The sequence below is a fragment of the Bos grunniens genome, chromosome 3, assembly GCF_055505025.1.
Source record: "Bos grunniens cultivar Pamir isolate PY7600 chromosome 3, Bosgru_T2T1.0, whole genome shotgun sequence".
Taxonomy (NCBI): Eukaryota; Metazoa; Chordata; class Mammalia; order Artiodactyla; family Bovidae; genus Bos; species Bos grunniens.
This window is the reverse complement of record NC_141167.1, coordinates 43,341,754-43,359,134: the sequence shown is the minus strand read 5'-3', so window position 1 is coordinate 43,359,134 and position 17,381 is coordinate 43,341,754. Positions and strand designations below refer to the sequence as shown.

Sequence of the window (17,381 nt, the reverse complement as noted above, 5' to 3'; positions counted from 1 at the left end):
TTTTAGGCATTCACAGAATTCGATTTCTAGTTTCTTTTTCTCTTTTCTCCCATGCCTTCAACTCTTTCTCTGAATGGCCAAATTTTGGAGAATATTGTTAATTTCTGTCTGCCACCATCCTTCCTTTTGAGAACTGACATCTTCCTCATTCCTAACCTCATCTCCACTCCACCCCTGTGCCACAGGCTGTGCCTTGACACACAGAACTGTGCCCTTGACCTAGTCTGCCTGATGGAGTATTTCCATTGGGAATGAACCCGTGACCCAAGATGAACCAATCAGAATTATCCAAGGAACTTTTTCTGGGGCTACTGTAAAAGATGTGCTTTCTCCCTGCCGTATTTACTGTCTCTGAGTGTCATGTAAGCTATGGGCTTTTGATGGCCATCTTGCTGTCATAGTGAAACAGTCTATTTAAGAATTAAGCCAGCACAGGGGGAAACACAACCCAAGAGATGAGAAAAGATGAGAGAGTTCTGTTGGAGCCCTTGGAGCCTCTAAAGCCTATGCTGCTACTGCTGCTAAGTCGCTTCAGTCGTGTCCGACTCTGTGCGACCCCACAGACGGAAGCCCACCAGGCTCCCCCGGCCCTGGGATTCTCCAGGTAAGAACACTGGAGTGGGTTGCCATTTCCTTCTCCAATGCATGAAAATGAAAAGTGAAAGTGAGGTCGCTCAGTCGTGTCCGACTCTTAGTGACACCATGGACTGCAGCCTACCAGGCTCCTCCGTCAATGGGATTTTCCAGGCAAGAGTACTGGAGTCGGGTGCCATTGCCTTCTCCGAAAACCTATGAAACCCCAACAAATATAGAACAGCATCTGGAATTTTCAGATACATCATCCGGTAATAAATTACCAAGAATCAAGATCAAAAAAGAAGTATGGAAATACTGGGCATTTATCACATGCTCACTTTTTAGAGGTGGTTCTCTCAGCTTGTACCTACTTTTGCAATACTGCCTGGGAAACTGATTATTCAAAAAATGATATGAAAAATGAAAGGATGAAACTAATACAACATTGTTAATCAACTATAAAATAAATATTAAACAAAAAAAATAAACCAATAATTATGTCCCATTAAGGAAAGAAGAAAAATGAAAGGATGGGGCCTCAGAACAAATAAAAATACAGACATTTATGCACCTGAAATTATACCCAAAGATTTAGCTTAAACATAGATATATTCCTGCACTTCATCTATAAATCCTCTACCAAGAATACTACTTATAAAATAAGAAATACATATATGGAAAAAATTTATCTTCATTGCAAACTGAACCAATAATAGATGTCATTTAGAGCTATCAAATTGGCAAGGATTTTGAAAAATGGTAATCCATAGTGTTGAAATGGACTCAAGGAAATCCTCTAACACACTGCTTGTGGAAATGCAAATTGGAACAACCTTTATCATAATCTGTAAAAGCAGGAGTAATATCTTGCAACCCAGCAATTTTACGTCTAGGACTGCATCCTTACTAAAGTGTTCATAGACACACAAAAATATTTGGCTGAAAGGGTTTGCCTCTTAGAGTGTTGTTTATAATAATGGAACACTTGGAAACCAGCTTAATTTCCCCAAATGCACTCCTGAAACACAACCAAAAACAAAGTTATTGAAGACAATGTAAGTATCTGGCCTTGGAAGCAACTCAAAATACATTTAATTAAATAAATAAGGCCCGTATGATAAAATGAAAAAATAAGTTACAAAATAGTATAGTATAGTATAGTGGGCTCATTTGAGAGACAGAGAGATAAAGGGGTAGCGAGAGAGATAGAAACAGAGACAGAGAAACAGAGAAAAGAGACAGAGACACACACACAGAGAAAGAGACTGAAACTAGAAAGACATATTCCAAATTATTAAAGATGGAGTCTGCTAGTAGGAAGATTATGAGATTATAGAAATGATGTGTATTTCTTTTTTGTTGGTCCAAAATGTTAAATAAAACATTCTACTTGAATGAAATTTGATTTAATGATTTAAAAACATATTTTCAAACAGTAAGAACACACTAAAGTGCTTTAAAACATTATGATGAGTTGTAGCATCAAACGGCAGTGGGGGAGAAATTGGACTCCAAGTGAGAAAAAATAAATCTTTAAGTTTTACTTGAGCCTTAAAGGAGGTAGGGGTAGAAACATAAATTTAAATCATTTTGGATATTGATTGACTGGGGTCCTTCAGTGATTTGTGCTGAAGTTATTTTTTCCCTCTAGTTTGAGAGTATTTTTGATTCGGCCATCATAAAAGACAACTATCAGTCTTTTGGGCTATGTTATTCTACAGCATTTTCTCTGAAGTGAATGCTCAGGGTTATGTCCGGTAACTAATTAACTTTGTAAAAGATCAAATAGATTAAACACTTATGTGCAAATAAACATGCTATTTGTTAATATGAAGCTATGTAAAGATGGGAATGTGAATATAGATATAAAATAAGACCAAATTGTTTTTAGATTCCATTGTGTGTGCCTAGTCACTCAGTCATGTTGGACTCTTTGCAACCCCATTGGACTGTAGCCCTCCAGGTTCCTCTGTCTGTGGGATTCCTGGGCAAGAATACTGGATTGGGTTGTCATTTCCTTCTCCAGGTATCTTCCCAATCCAGGGATTGAACCCTCACCTCCTGTGTCTCCTGCATTGCAAGCAGATTCTTTACCTGCTGGGTTATTAAATGTCTGTGGGCAAAAACCTGCTGTACAGCCAGCTGCCAGAGAATACTCTGCTCTCTCCTACCCATCACATGTCTCCCCTCCTACTGGGTCCCTTACTATTCACAAGCCATGTTTCTTATTAATTCAAAGTTTAGCCAAGGATCATTTTCAACTGAGGGCTTCTTGATGGCAGAGTCTGTGATCTCCTCTTCTCTGAATTGCTGTCATTTAACACAGTTTTGGTGCATACTAACCACTAAGTAAAGTGTATTTCATGGCTTGATTGGTTTGATTAATAAAATGATAATGAGGAGAATTTAAAATGAAAAGAAAAACAATGCTTCTGGCAAAGATCTCTCCATAATTCCTTACTCAAAGAGTGTGCAGTCTGGCCTATTGTGTCACTAGTAAGACTGAGTAGCAATGTTAAAGAGAACTTTTCAGGGCCTTTTATTGGATAATAAGTCTACTTTCATTAGATGATAAATAGAGATCAAAGATGATTAAAATTCAGCTTCAGTCGTGTCCGACTCTGTGCGACCCCATAGACGGCAGCCCACCAGGCTCCCTCGTCCCTGGGATTCTCCAGGCAAGAACACTGGAGTGGGTTGCCATTTCCTTCTCCAAAAATTCAAGTTATATATATTTAAACTTTTTAATGATTCAGTGGAAATATGACTGTTTAATGAATAGTTTAATTTGGTGTTTTTAAAGGAATAGAGAAATCTTAAAGTGTTTTATCCTGTGACTGGTGTGACTCTGATAGAATACTTTTCATGATGTGTGTACACTTACAGATAACAATCTAAGAAGTCTAAGATTATGGCTAAAAATGAAACTGTGATAATAGTTTGTGTTTCACAAATTGCACATCAAAGTATGGAACTTTTAATGTTTGGATATCTTTTTAGGAAAAGCAATGACTCCTTTATCTTCTCTTTATTTTGTATGATTTGTCTCCAGTCTAAAAAAATACACATAATCGTTTTGTTCAGAGCAGTGATGATAAGTTGACATGGTAAAGCTCACAGGAAGAGTATCCTGTAATCAAAGTGATCCAGTGAAAGCAGTGTGATTTCTAGAATACCACAAAAACCCTCAAAAACCTCTACTTGACCTACTTCAATAGGAAGTTTTGTTTACTAAGAATGTAGAGCCCACGAACACAGGGTTTCTTGAATCCAGGGCTTTGAGTAAATTCTTACATGGCAGTTACACTTTCACACTCATAACCAGAGATCTATGTAAAAAGTTCCAAAATCACAGAGTAAACAAGTGGAAAGGGTAATGTTCTTTCTAAGCAGCTGTCAGCAGAAAATACAAGTGCTTCTAATGTGTTGTCCTAGAAGGGGAGAAAAGGCCACTCCCTGGCCCTGAGCAGAGCCTGGTGGTTGTGTCTGGGAGCAGAAGGCTCAGCCAACACTGGAGAGTGGTTGGGCATCACTGGTCACTCAAACTGCAACACAGGGAAGGAGGCCACACTTCTTCTGCCTCCTTTCTTACTCTGGCTTAAAATTAAAACTGACCTTTCCCCAAAACCATGACAGTTGCTCATTTGTTCTCCAATGAAATATTCTCTCAACAACCCACCCCCCAAACATCAAAGATAAATAGGAATGTAATTAAGCAAGAGGGTTACTTTTGTTTCCTGAGGATGCGGACAAGCTAAGAAATCCTCAGACATCAGATAAGATGTCTACTTGAGGTTTCAGTTCCCACAATTTAGGGCAAGTTTAGCATGTTATTATTATTTTAAGGCCTAAATTTTTTTCTTTAACTCCAAAACCTATTAATTTCCTTCCTCAGTTCACCTCTGCTACTTCCTATAGCTCTTCTTTCTTGAAGCAAGTTGGTCAGGTGCCCAGCAGGACAATGGCCTTACTTTAAACAAAAAAGCCTCCTTCTTCTCCCTTTAGGGACAGGTAGAGGTGGCCAGGTAGACTTGGTCTGTCTAGGTGAGGACTGGAGATGAGGAAGAACTCAGATTGGATTCTCAAAAGTATGGAGAAAGGGAACATAGCAAAGATCCAAAGCCCTCTATCTTTCACTGAAAATGGGCCCAGATGCTGTAGGGAATGAAACTCTAGATTAAAACAGTACTGAACTTAACATTTTTCTTTTGTAATAGTAGAACCAAGAATTAAGTATATAATTATATGCGGGGAGCCGGTGAGGCATTCCACTCGTGACAAAGGTCATGAGGAAGGAGGCTCGGCATACGCAAAGGCGGGATCGAGCCTCAGGAGTCCCCCCGGATATTCTCGAGCATTTTCCCCCAAAAAACCAGAGTCTGCCTACTTTATTGCTTTGTGCTCTCACCTCTGACTTTACTGGGGGCTGTCCCCTACCACCATCTCGCTCTCTCTGTCAAAGAGTTAACTTACAGCTCCAATTAATAAAGTTCCTGGGCAATTAGGAGTGTTTAAATCCAAACCCCTCTGATGGCTCTCTAACTCGCCTGACAAGTTTACCCGGACTCCTGCAGCTATGCATACGATTGTTTACAGTCTCCCAGCCTCCAGAGGCATGGGAAGCTTAAGATATTCAAATAGCTTAGAGCCTCTCAGAGAGTTAAAAACTGTCAGAATAAACTAGTAAAGGATTTCATTGATGAGTCAATGCTTGTTGCCAAGTTTTCACATCCCCTGAATTGTATCCTTGAATATGTATCAATTAATAGTGGGTATGTAGAAAAAATAAGTAGTGGCCTTGGTGTTAGTAACTTTAGACCCTTAAGGTAATAAATTCTTTCTTTGTTGTAAACCCATTACACATCCGCCCTATAGGAATGCAATTTTATCTTTGGAAGATGGTGCCAAACCTTAAAATAATTACTCTTAGAGAAAATAAGTCTTTGTTGATAAGTCCTTGTCAAGAGTCATAAAATGTTAGTAGGCCTTCTGGCCAGAAGATGATGTAAATCACCTAAACCATTTGTATACGATAAATTTGCAGGAAAGAAACCTTGGTTTTTGATAAGAATCAAAGACTGCTGACTTTGCATCCCCTATTATCCTCTATGTGTAACTTAGGGTATAAAAGCCCCTGTTGAAAATAAAGCTACGGGCCTTGTTCACCAGCGCTTGGTCTCCCCATGTCATTCTTCCCTTTAACTTCCAGCTGAGTCTCCATCTGGAGCGCGGAACCCACCACGCTTACTAATCATGCCTGGGCTTCTAAGACCCACTCGAGAAGGTGTCTAGGGTGAGACACCTTCCGCTATTCAAGAGGGCGCCTGCGGCCTACGTAAGTGGTGCAAACTTCTTGTCTTGAAGTTTTATTGGTCTCCCGCGTAAACCAAGCTACTCAGCTTCTTTTCTCCACTGAATTTTCCTACTGAGCTATCCTCATTCTATTGTTCTCTATATCTCTAATTAGCATATAAATAGTCGCCTAGGCCGTCTCTCCTTCGAATACCCTGGATCAGCTGGGGCTGGTCCCCAGCAATTATACAAGCCAGCCCATATTACTATAGTAACTTAAACACCTTCAGGATACTATGAACACACATTGAATTTAGCAAATATTTTTAAAATTAACAATTCATTTTTTTCTTAATAATTATAGTAACAAACAATGATTCACAATTGGGGCAGTGACATTAGGAGCAGGGAATTGTATCAAAATAATCCCATGTTTTATCAAAAGGTTCCATTTAAAAGGGCTTAGGCACATTAATATTATAGTTTAAAGTATATAATACTTTTTTAAATAAGTTATTGAAATTTGATCTTTACCCTGACCAATATAATTAGCCTCATTTTACAGACATGGAATTGAGGCATAGACTGGTTAAGCAACTTCCTGAAGTCACACAGCTGGTAAGAAATATAGCAGAGATACAAAGCTAGTATTGCAACTGTTTTTTCCTTTCGAAATCTTAGCCTCAAAATTTCTCAATGGAATCTGCTTCAAGGTTTATATTAGTTTGGAAAACAATGTTAAGTGGAAAATAGTTGAAAATAAAAACACTGAAAATCTGAGGGTGCTGCCTTTCACATACCTAAAAACCTGTGTTCGGCCAGGATAGTGTTAAAAAATTGTATTTTGAATATGTTGGCAACATTGAAAAGTTTGTAGAGTTCACATTGAAAATTTACACTTCCATCTTCTTTGGAAGAACCAAAAGATCTAAGAATACTGGATCCTCAGAGACCCGGAAGCTGGACACTGTCTGTGCTCAGTAAACTATCTATGTGTTTTCCTCTCTGCATAGATCCCACCAGCTTCTTAAAGCAACATTTCACCAACCTGGCTCCTGGAGACATTCAAATTGCAATACCTACATTAAACTAACAGAAGAAGTGAAGTACATTAATTTGCCTCCATTTTTAGACAATATTGGTAGTTACCAGTTAATCGTTAGGTTAACTTTCACTTGGCTTTTGAATGCACCCCAACACTTACATCCAGAAGAAATGTCTTTTCCACATATCAGTGTCTCTGGAAAATATCTGGAACATTCAGCAGTACAGTACACAAAGGCTTGTGGCTCCACAAAGTTGTTATACCAAAGGCGAGCTGTTGTTTTATTGATTCTTGTGATATGAAATCTTTCTTTGATGCCATTTTTATAAAAATAAAGCTTACTTGGTTGGCAGTTCTTAATTGCTGCTTGGCAATATATAGAGATATTCATACCCATCTTAAAAATTGTGGCAGGTTCTACCCAGATGTGTCCAGAGCAGTTTATATTTGTAATCCCTGGAAAACAAATAGATAAAATAATTAATTCCATGTAAAACATTAAAACCAGATATTCAGAAAAATATGCTTTGCATTTAATATTGTTTTTGACTAATGGAATAATTAGTCAAATATTTCATTCAAAATAATCCAGTCAAAAATAATTAGATTGCAGCCATGAAATTAAAAGACGCTTACTCCTTGGAAGGAAAGTTATGACCAACCTATTCCAGTGTTCTTGTCTGGAGAACCCCAGGGACGGGGGAGCCTGGTGGGCTGCCATCTATGGGGTCGCACAGAGTAGGACACGACTGAAGCAACTTAGCAGCAACAGCAGCAGACAGCATATTAAAAAGCAGAGACATTACTTTGCCAACAAAGGTCCGTCTAGTCAAGGCTATGGTTTTTCCAGTGGTCATGTATGGATGTGAGAGTTGGACTATGAAGAAAGCTGAGCGCCAAAGAATTGATGCTTTTGAACTGTGGTGTTGGAGAAGACTCTTGAGAGTCCCTTGGACTGCAAGGAGATCCAACCAGTCCATTCTAAAGGAGATCAGTCCTGGGTGCTCATTGGAAAGACTGATGTTGAAGCTGAAACTCTAATACTTTGGCCACCTGATGCGAACAACTGACTCATTTGAAAAGACCCTGATGCTGGGAGGGATTGGGGGCAGGAGGAGAAGGGGACGACAGAGGATGAGATGGTTGGATGGCATCACTGACTCGATGGACATGGGTTTGGGTGGACCCCAGGAGTTGGTGATGGACAGGGAGGCCTGGCATGCTGCGGTTCATGGGGTCACAAAGAGTCGGACACAACTGAGCGACTGAAGTGAACTGAATGGAATAATTTCCACTGGAAAAGAGTTTTAGGACTCAGTGTATCCTTTAATTGCTTAGCTTATCAGTGTGTTTTTACCATTAGGACTCAGTGTATCATTTATTTGCTTAGCTAATCAGTGTGTTTTTACCATGTTCTGTTGATGTTCAACAGCATTACACGAGCCTAGAGTCAGCTTTCAGCTTTTCAGCTTCTCTAGCAGTCTAAAGTGCAAATATAATTAGCTCTTCTATTTTAAAGGTGAGGAATGAGGCATTTTGAGGGTACCTTATGTTTCAAAGGTAACATTAGAAATAACAATTGGTAGTGAAGAATCCAAACCCCATTCTTCAGCTACTCAGTCTTTCTTTCTTTTACAGATAAGGGCTATTTTTATTAGAAAATTATGATCTTAATGAGTGAAATCATACTGTTACTAGTTGCAAAAATTTATTGCTTGACCACCACTTAAAATTCATCATTAATTTAAAAATATGGGGAAATGTTCAGAATATATTTTTAAGTTGAAAAGCAAGTTTCAAAACAAAATATTTAATATAGGCTGGTGGGCTATATTTAATTCATTAAATTAAAGATACACTAAGATATTATCAATGATAATCTCTGTGTGTTAATTTTTATTTTTAATTGAATATTTCTGTGTTACAAAAATTATATAATAATGTATTATTTTTATAGCCAAATAATAATAAAGGCATTTTCATAAACTCAAATGACAATGTAATGCAATATCAATTAAGTTAAATTCACATCAAGGAAAATTCATTGTAGGCTTTTTCTAAATATTCTAAACTCTAAGCATTAGAATATCTTAAAACCTTATCAAAGTGATAATTAAAGGCCAGTATTTAATTTTAAAAGTCCTTATCTTTAGAATTCAAAGCTTAAAAATTAACTTTTATAATATAAATGTAATTGAGTATGTCCATTTATGTAGTTTGCATTCACATATAAATTATAAATATTTCAATGTTGAAGTAGTGATAAAAATAATTCCATCATTATCAATAGGAATTTGAAGCCAAAGACATGAAAAGAAGTTTTAAGAAAGCATCTGACTGCTTTGCCATGCTGAGTCACTGTCCAACTCTTTGTGACCCCATGGACTGTAGCCTGCCAGGCTCCTCTGTCCATAGATATCTCCAGGCAAGAATACTGGCGTAGTTTGCCTTGCTCTCCTCTGGGGGATCTTCCCAACCCAGGAATCAAACCCTGGATACATCTCTTATGTATCCTGCATTGGCAGGCGTTCTTTACCATTAGCACCACCTGGGAAGCCCCTGTTTTAAAGAAGGTCAACAATTCAAGTTCAGAGAAACTGTTTCTTCAGCACCTTAAAAAATATCTGAATACTATCATGAAACGTGAGTAGTGTTTAAGAATACACAGAAAATATTAAAAACGTCAGAAGACTTCAAATTCGGATAAATGTTATCTTGGTTTTAAAAAATAGAATAAAAAAAAACCCCAGAAACACTGGACTGCTGAGCTTCACAACATTTGGGAATGAATTAATAAGTCGATGATTTTTCAGAAAAAGAAATCAGTAATCAGCAGGAGTTAACTTGGATTATGTAAGAATAAGTCATACAAAAGTATGTTAATTTCTCTTTTTAATATGTTAAAATAAGTCATACAAAATATGTTAATTTGGAGGATGTTGGTCAGAAAAATGCTAAACGTAGTGTTTATTTTTTTTTATTTCAGCAAAGCTATTTAAAAGGGGTAAAATATCATTCTAGTAGAAAATTTGGAAAAGATAGTAAAAATATTACAGCAGATTGAATAATTTCTAATGAACATCTGGAAAGTCTCTAGTACCATATCATATGGACTTGTCTAATTTCTCTATGCTTCATACTAATCACTCAGATGTATAAACGGGTTTCCCTGGTGGCTCAGACGGTGAAGGATCTGCCTGCAATGCAGGAGACCTGAGTTTGAACCCTGGATCGGGAAGATCCCCTTGAGAAGGGAATGACTACTCACTAGTATTCTTGCCTGGAGAATTCCATGTATAAACAGAAGTCTGACTTATCATTCGCATATTTCCAGAAGCTGGAAAAAGTAAATGATGTCTTATTTCTACGAAACCTTCTTGGATACTGTTGGTCTGACTCTGGAAGGGTCTGATATCCTGCTGGAGGGATTCTAGTTCTCATGGTGGGACTACTTCTATATGTCTAATATAAGTTTGTCCCAACCTACAGAAGATAGTTTTGCTTTTGTCACTATTCTGAGTAAGTTGCATGATTTACAAAACTTCCTTCAAGATCTAAAACCCTGCCTTGATGTTGCTTGTGTGTGTGTGCATGCTCAGTCACTCAGTCGTGTACGACTCTTTGCAACCGTATGGACTGTAGCTTGCCAGGCTCCTCTGTCCATGGGATTCTCCAGGCAAAAATACTGGAGTGGGTTGTCATGGCCTCCTCCGGGGAATCTTCCCTACCCAGGGATTGAACCAGCATCTCCTGCATTGACAGGCGAATTCTTTCACCACTGAGCCACATGTGAAGCCTTTGGTGTTGCTTATCTCATAGTAAATGAGTCCCTCTCGCCTGTCCAGGATGCAATGCCCTCAGTAGAAACTCTCAAGAGCCAATGGCTGTCCTGCCTGAACTTCTGATGATCTCCCACCTCCCACTCTTAAAAGCTGTGTATGCCTTTGTCATAATGCCAGCTGTTTGTGTGAACTACAAAATAAGAATAATAATAGCACATAATACTACTGCACAAAGTTGTTGTGAGGAAGACAAGGCTTAGCACAGCACCTAACACAGAGTAATGATCAATAAATTGTTTGTGGAATTGAATAAAATTCAAATGTTTGATAAGTTATATAAGTTAAAAATGTTCAAAGACAGATTATGCCAAACCAAAATAATAAACTGCTTTGTGGAAATGTTGATATTGGAATTAGACTGCTTCATGGAAATTTTGATATAAGAATTAGACCTCTGTCAGGATGCTTGATAAAGGAATCTTGCATTAGGAGGGAGGTTGGACTCACATTTCATTCCACATAATTTTATGTGCATATAATTTTTCCCAGTATAATAATTTTTATTCTTCAGAGATTCGAGCATAATGTCATGAACCTAATAAACACTCAGTATTTTATTTGAATAAAAAATAGCAATAGGTACTCAAAAATACTGTACCTCCATGACACCAACTGAAGAATATGTAGAGAGCTATTACCACGTCCCAATGAATTGTGACCTGATTCATGCCTGAAAGCAGAAAAAACTCTTTGTTGCTCTCTAGAAAAATATGAAAAATGTTTAAACTGTAATATTTTAATAAAATACTAAAAGGCATAACATTTTTCCTAGCAGTTGTTTTTGATGAGAAACTTTAATTAGGAAGAAAGGAACGAAGGGAGGAAGGATGGGAAGGGAGAAGGAAACAGGGCAAAGAAGAGTCACTGGGGTGTGGGGAGGTATAATAAGGTGGAGGAGTAAAGCAAAAGAATGGGATTTTATACCCTTCAAAAATCAGTGTGAATTACCTTCATAAGACATTTTGACCCTTGATGAAATATAATTCCTCCTGATCTTGTCTCTCTCATCAGAACTCTCTTTCTGCTCTAACTCATGATCCTCAATCCTTCTGACCAGGTTCACATGTCTATCAAGCTCCAGAAATATTAGTCTTTCAGGAAAAGCCAAAAAGATCAGAACTTCCAGAAAAGAAAAGCATTCAAAATGAAGAAAGAGTAAGTGAGACAAAACCTTACACATTATCACCAGTTAGATTTACAGAAATCCCCTTTATCTGCAGAGAGTTCAAAAGAAGCACATTATAGAAATTCCAAACAATATTGCCATTAGTTTACATCTGGAGTTACATTATTCAGTTAAACAGTTACATGCATTATTAAATAGTTAAATTATTCAATAATCAGCATTATTCAGTTATTTAATTAAACCTGAGCCTTTCATATAAAACAACAAAAACTCATAACTCATCAAATGGCACACAATATTTCATTTTTAAAAACTGAGGTCCCCAGTGACTTATGAATATAAAGATCCCTTTCATGATTTGTTAATAATAGTAGATCTTCTCTTTGTAAATAATAGACAAAAGAAACTGTGAAATATTCCTAGTTAGGAGTTAACTACTCACCTAATAGAGTATACACAATAATATCATTTAAAGCAATATGATGTTAGATAATATTACAGATTCAGCTTCTATCATAACTCTGTATGAAATATCATACAGACTCATAAGACAACTTGGCCCATGGATTTCCAAAAGGAAATGTAGCTGTTTTTGAGTATTCAGAGGTCATTATCTCTTTACCTTACAGCCTGTTTGAAGCACATAATTCCACCTCAGAGCCAGGCTGCTACCCTCTTATCTGCGTCATGTCTTCTTTCCTCACTGCCTGCCTGTCAACGATCACTTCAGGTTTTCAGTGATGAGGCAAATGGAAATATCTACAAAGCCCCGACCTACATTTCAGATTCTTGAAGAGGAACTCAAAACTGTCCAACTCAAAATGACTGGCTCTTATGTCACTATTTGGGAAAACCCAGATTACTGAAAGTGAACTGCTTTGTCAGTACTCTTTTTTTGTCCCTCACCTTAATTTGAAATAATCTCATCCAAGAAGTAGAACACATATTTATGCTTAATCTATCAAAATCTTTGACACTAAAGATACAATGCTTAGTTTTAATTTGCAACCAACATTGATATCCATTATAAATCCATTTCTTAAGAAAAGAAAGTTTAAAGCCAGCCGTGGTAGAAAAAAAAAAAAAACAAAGAAAAGAAAGTTTAAAAGCTACTATTGACCATTCATTTAGTTAACAAGCATTTTTGAGCATCTCATATGTGCCAGGTATTGTTTGGGGCATTAAAGATACAATGGTGATTAACTACAGAACAGCTGCTTTATATATTGCATTGTTTAAAATGATAAAATTATACATCAGTGGCTTTAAACTATTTATTCATGGTTTAACAGGATCCTAAAGTGAAAGTCTTTCAGTCATGTCCGACTGTTTGCAACCTCATGGACTATACAGTCCATGGAATTCTCCAGGCCAGAATACTGGAGTGGGTAGCCTTTCCCTTCTCCAGGAGATCTTCCCAACCCGGGGATCAAACCCAAGTCTCCCATGCTGCAGGCAGATTCTATACCAGCTGAGCCACCAGGAAAGCCCTAACAGGATCCTAAGACCAAATTTTAAGAAAATTATCAATTATTTGGTTGGTTTCTAGCAAGCATCACCAGGAGACCTTGTGGCACACCTTTTCTTCTCACCTCCTTATTTGTTCTACATGAGTATCTTTTCACTCTTCATTCAGCTTTCTATTGTAAATGACAGTTAATTTACTCATTTCCTCCACAGTGAATTTCTTAAAGTCAGAAACTCCATATTGTCTTTTTAGTTTTTGTATCTTTAGTACCCAGCACATTATAACATTATGGGGGAACATTTAAACATTCCTATGCTCAAAATTATTGTACCCAGTGAAATCAGAATTTCTGTAAGTGGAAGTTGAGCATCAATATTTTTTAAAAGCCTCTCCTGGTGATTATAATGAGCAGTCGGAGCTGGGGATCACCAGAATACACGAATAAGAGTGTCTTTGACTGTCAACTGGGTTTTAATGACTAGTAACAATTTTCTCAACTATGAAGAAGGGTATGGGAAAATATTTCACATACCAAGAACAATGGTTTGGGACTGGCAAGTTGTTTCTGTAGGCTGAAGGATTTGAGCTGGAAAATTAGATCAATGGCAGAATATAGTGGGCTATATTCCTGTCTGTCATCCATGCACTCAGGAGCACACCACCACCTGACTGTTGCTGGTCAGGCTGTTGTTCAGTTGCTCAGTTGTGTCCAAATCTTTGTGACCTCATGGACTGCAGCATACCAGGCCTTCCTGTCCTTCACTATCTCCAGGAGTTTTGCTCAAACTTATGTCCATTGAGTTGATGATGCCATCCAACCACTTCATCCTCTGTCGCCCCTTTCTCCTCCTGCCCTCAGTCTTTCCCAGCATCAGGGTCTTTTCCAGTGAGTTGACTGTTTGCATCAGGTGGCCAAAATATTGGAGCTTCAACTTCAACATCAGTCCTTCTAATGAATATTCAATGTTGATTTCCTTTAGGGTTGACTAGTTTGATCTCCTTGCAGTCCAAGGGACTCTCAAGAATCTTCTCCAGCACCACAGTTCAAAAGCATCCATTTTTCAGTGCTCAGCCTTCTTTATGATCCAACTCTCACATCCATACTTGACTGCTGGAAAAAACATAGCTTTGACTCTATGGACCTTTGTCGGCAAAGTAATATCTCTGCTTTGTAATATGCTGTCTAGGTTTGTCATAGCTTTCTTCTAAGAAGCAAGCATCTTTTAATTTCATGGCTGCAGTCACCAGCCACAGTGGTTTTGGAGCCCAAGAAAATAAAGTCTGACACTGTTTCCATTATTGCCCCATCTATTTGTCATGCTCGTCAGCTACACAGCCGAAAGAAATCAAACAACAACAACAACAAAACCCCAACTTCCTTTATCTGAAAGTGTCAGAGATAACAAAGATTGTTAGGCAGAGAAATACATAGTCAAGTTGGATCTTAGAAAGACATTTCTAATTACTGCATGGAGAATTGCAAGAGGATAAAGAATCCAGTTAGGAGGCTATGGAAGAGCAAAGGCTGCTGAAGACCTAAGGCAAAGCAAAGGCAGTGAGAACTGAGAGGAGGAAACACGTGAGAGCGCTCTGGGGAGTCCCACTGAACAGGAGTTGTGCAATGAACAACCTGTGTGTGGGGCTAAGAATTCAGGAGCACAAGGCTTGACTCTGGTGGCCATTTTGCTGACTCAGTAAATAACAGCATTAACTGAGCACACAAAAGTGAGAGTGGGGAAGTAATGAATCTGGTTCTGATCATGTTGATTTGAAGGGGCTTCCAGCATGTTTGGAGAAGACTGTCTAGTAGGCTGTTGGAGACACTGGTAAACTTGAGAGAGAAGTCTGAGCTGCAGATCTAAATTTAGAAGATTTCAGCATGTCAGTAGTATTAAAAGCAAAATTAGAAAAAGAGAATTCAGAGAGAACATCCAGAGAGATAAGGGAAAGGAGTAGGAGGCCAGAACCAGAAAATCTTGACCAAAGGACAAAAGAGATACAGGAAGAAGTGCATGACGAGTGTCAAATGGTCAGAGATTAAATATGACAGGAACTAAAAGGCAGTGTTGAATTTGACAACAGTCAGTACCTCCTAAGAATAGTTTCAGAAAAGAAATGAAGGTAGAAAGAAGATTGAAGTGAGTTAGAATAGAAAATAAAGGAGAGGACATCATCTAGTATTTCAGGAATTTGGACAGTGGAGATGAGATTGATGGATGTTCACTGCAAATCAGTATCCACTTATTTATTTTAATGGGGGCTGGTGGTGGTTCTCAACTCACTTTTCAGATATTTTCCATGCATATCTTTGGTGAACAATCCATTCAAATCTCTCTTGTTTTTGTTGTTTAGTCACTAAGTTGTGTCTGACCTTCTGTGACTTCATAGACTGTAGCCTGCCAGGCTCCTCTGTCTATGGGATTTCCCCAGGCAAGAATATTGGAGTGTGTTGTCATTTCCTACTCCAGGTTCAAATCTTCAGTCCATTTATATTGCTTTATTGTTTTTCTTATTATTGAGTTCTGAGAATTCTTTACGTGGTTTGAAAACTAGCCCTTTATTGGACATGTGTTTTGTCCTAGTCTATGGCTTATTTTTTTCATTTTCTTGCCAATATCTTTTGAAAGAAGTTTTTTATTTTAGTGAAATCCAATTCATTAATTGCTTGAATAATTTTTTCTTTTTTTGTCTTGTTAGCCTCTGCTTATATTTTCATCAGTGGATCCATATATAGTCTTGCCTTATGTGTGTTTCTGTTTAAAGACAATCTATATTGTTGACTAGCTAACATCGAACTCAGGGTCAGCAGCCCTATAATTCAAACCTGAACAAAGCTTACCTAACACAGATGTTCTTTATAATGTACATTGCAGACTTCTTGCATTTCGGAGCACTGGACAGTACTTTAGGACTGTATTTGGGGGCCATGTTAAATAGTGAAATCATCAAAAAAGAAAATCACAAAATGTGAAAAATGTAGTACTAAATAGACTTGGGGCTTCCCAGGTGGCTCAGTGGTAAAGAATCCACCTGCAAATGCAGGAGATGCCAGTATGATCCCTGGGCCAGGAAGATCCCCTGGAGAAGGAATGGCAAACCCATTCCAGTATTCTTGCCTGGAAAATTGCATGGACAGAGGAGCCTGGCAGGCTAACATCTATGGGTTTCAAAGAATCAGACACAACTGAACACACACACCCACACACATAGGTAATTATACACAATATTTTATTTTCAAAATTTTTCTATTTCCGAAGGTGTCTTTTAACTGTCTTATAAGCCCACAAGTAATAAATCTGGTTTATTTCCTAAAAATCACACAATTTCAAGTTTTTCTCTAGCATTGGTAAAAGTTTGGAATGGTTGTTGGATAAGGGAATGAAAAGGATGATTGAGTGCAAAATGCATGATCTTGAAAACAGCATATTAAATTAGTAAGTATATTTTGAGTTACATCACAGGGTAAATACATTATGCAACATTTAGATTTTTTCCAACTTAAAAAAGTATACTTTAGGGAATTTCAAAATGGAAGGAAACAATGTAGTCCTTATGCAGTTGTGCTTTTCTATAAATTTACCTGCCTATTGTGAATTGAAAATATCTCCAGTTTCTCTGTGCATTGGCAACAAACATTGTCTTAAACTAACTGGCCACTATTAATAGAAGGAACTCCTTGAAGTGGATTGCTTAGAATCTTTCAGTTTAAGAAGTACATCTGGACCAAGACCTGAAATGTTAAGCTGTTGCCTAGCAACACTGACCCAATAAGGAAGAGGCCTAGGGGAATCTATCTTGCCTCAGAACTCAGATGCCATATATGGGGGAATGAGAAGAACGACGAATGGACTACTGATCCTTGAAATGGGAACTTAGTGACTCTCTAACTCTGATTAGAGGTGGAAAACCTACCACCTCTATATAGGGAAGTGATTTGGCAGTCCCAGCATTTTTAAATGGGCCTGGCTTAGAGCAGATAATCTCATTAGAGAGGAAGACTAGGGAACTCTTGAATCTGTGCTTGCATAGCAG

General features: G+C 37.9%; 1 protein-coding gene across 1 annotated transcript in view; it reads right to left on the bottom strand.

Moving 5' to 3' along the window:
* The window catches only part of IL23R (interleukin 23 receptor), a 78,476-nt gene extending 65,800 nt beyond the window's left edge, over window positions 1-12,676 (bottom strand). The window contains exons 1-3 of the mRNA XM_086394304.1: window positions 12,504-12,676; window positions 11,354-11,425; window positions 7,073-7,369 (exon numbers count right to left, since the gene is read on the bottom strand). Coding sequence (XP_086250430.1) covers window positions 7,073-7,369; window positions 11,354-11,423 — 367 coding nt within the window. The 5' untranslated portion in view covers window positions 11,424-11,425; window positions 12,504-12,676. The remainder of the gene's footprint in view (window positions 1-7,072; window positions 7,370-11,353; window positions 11,426-12,503) is intronic.
* Window positions 12,677-17,381: the final 4,705 nt, after the last annotated feature.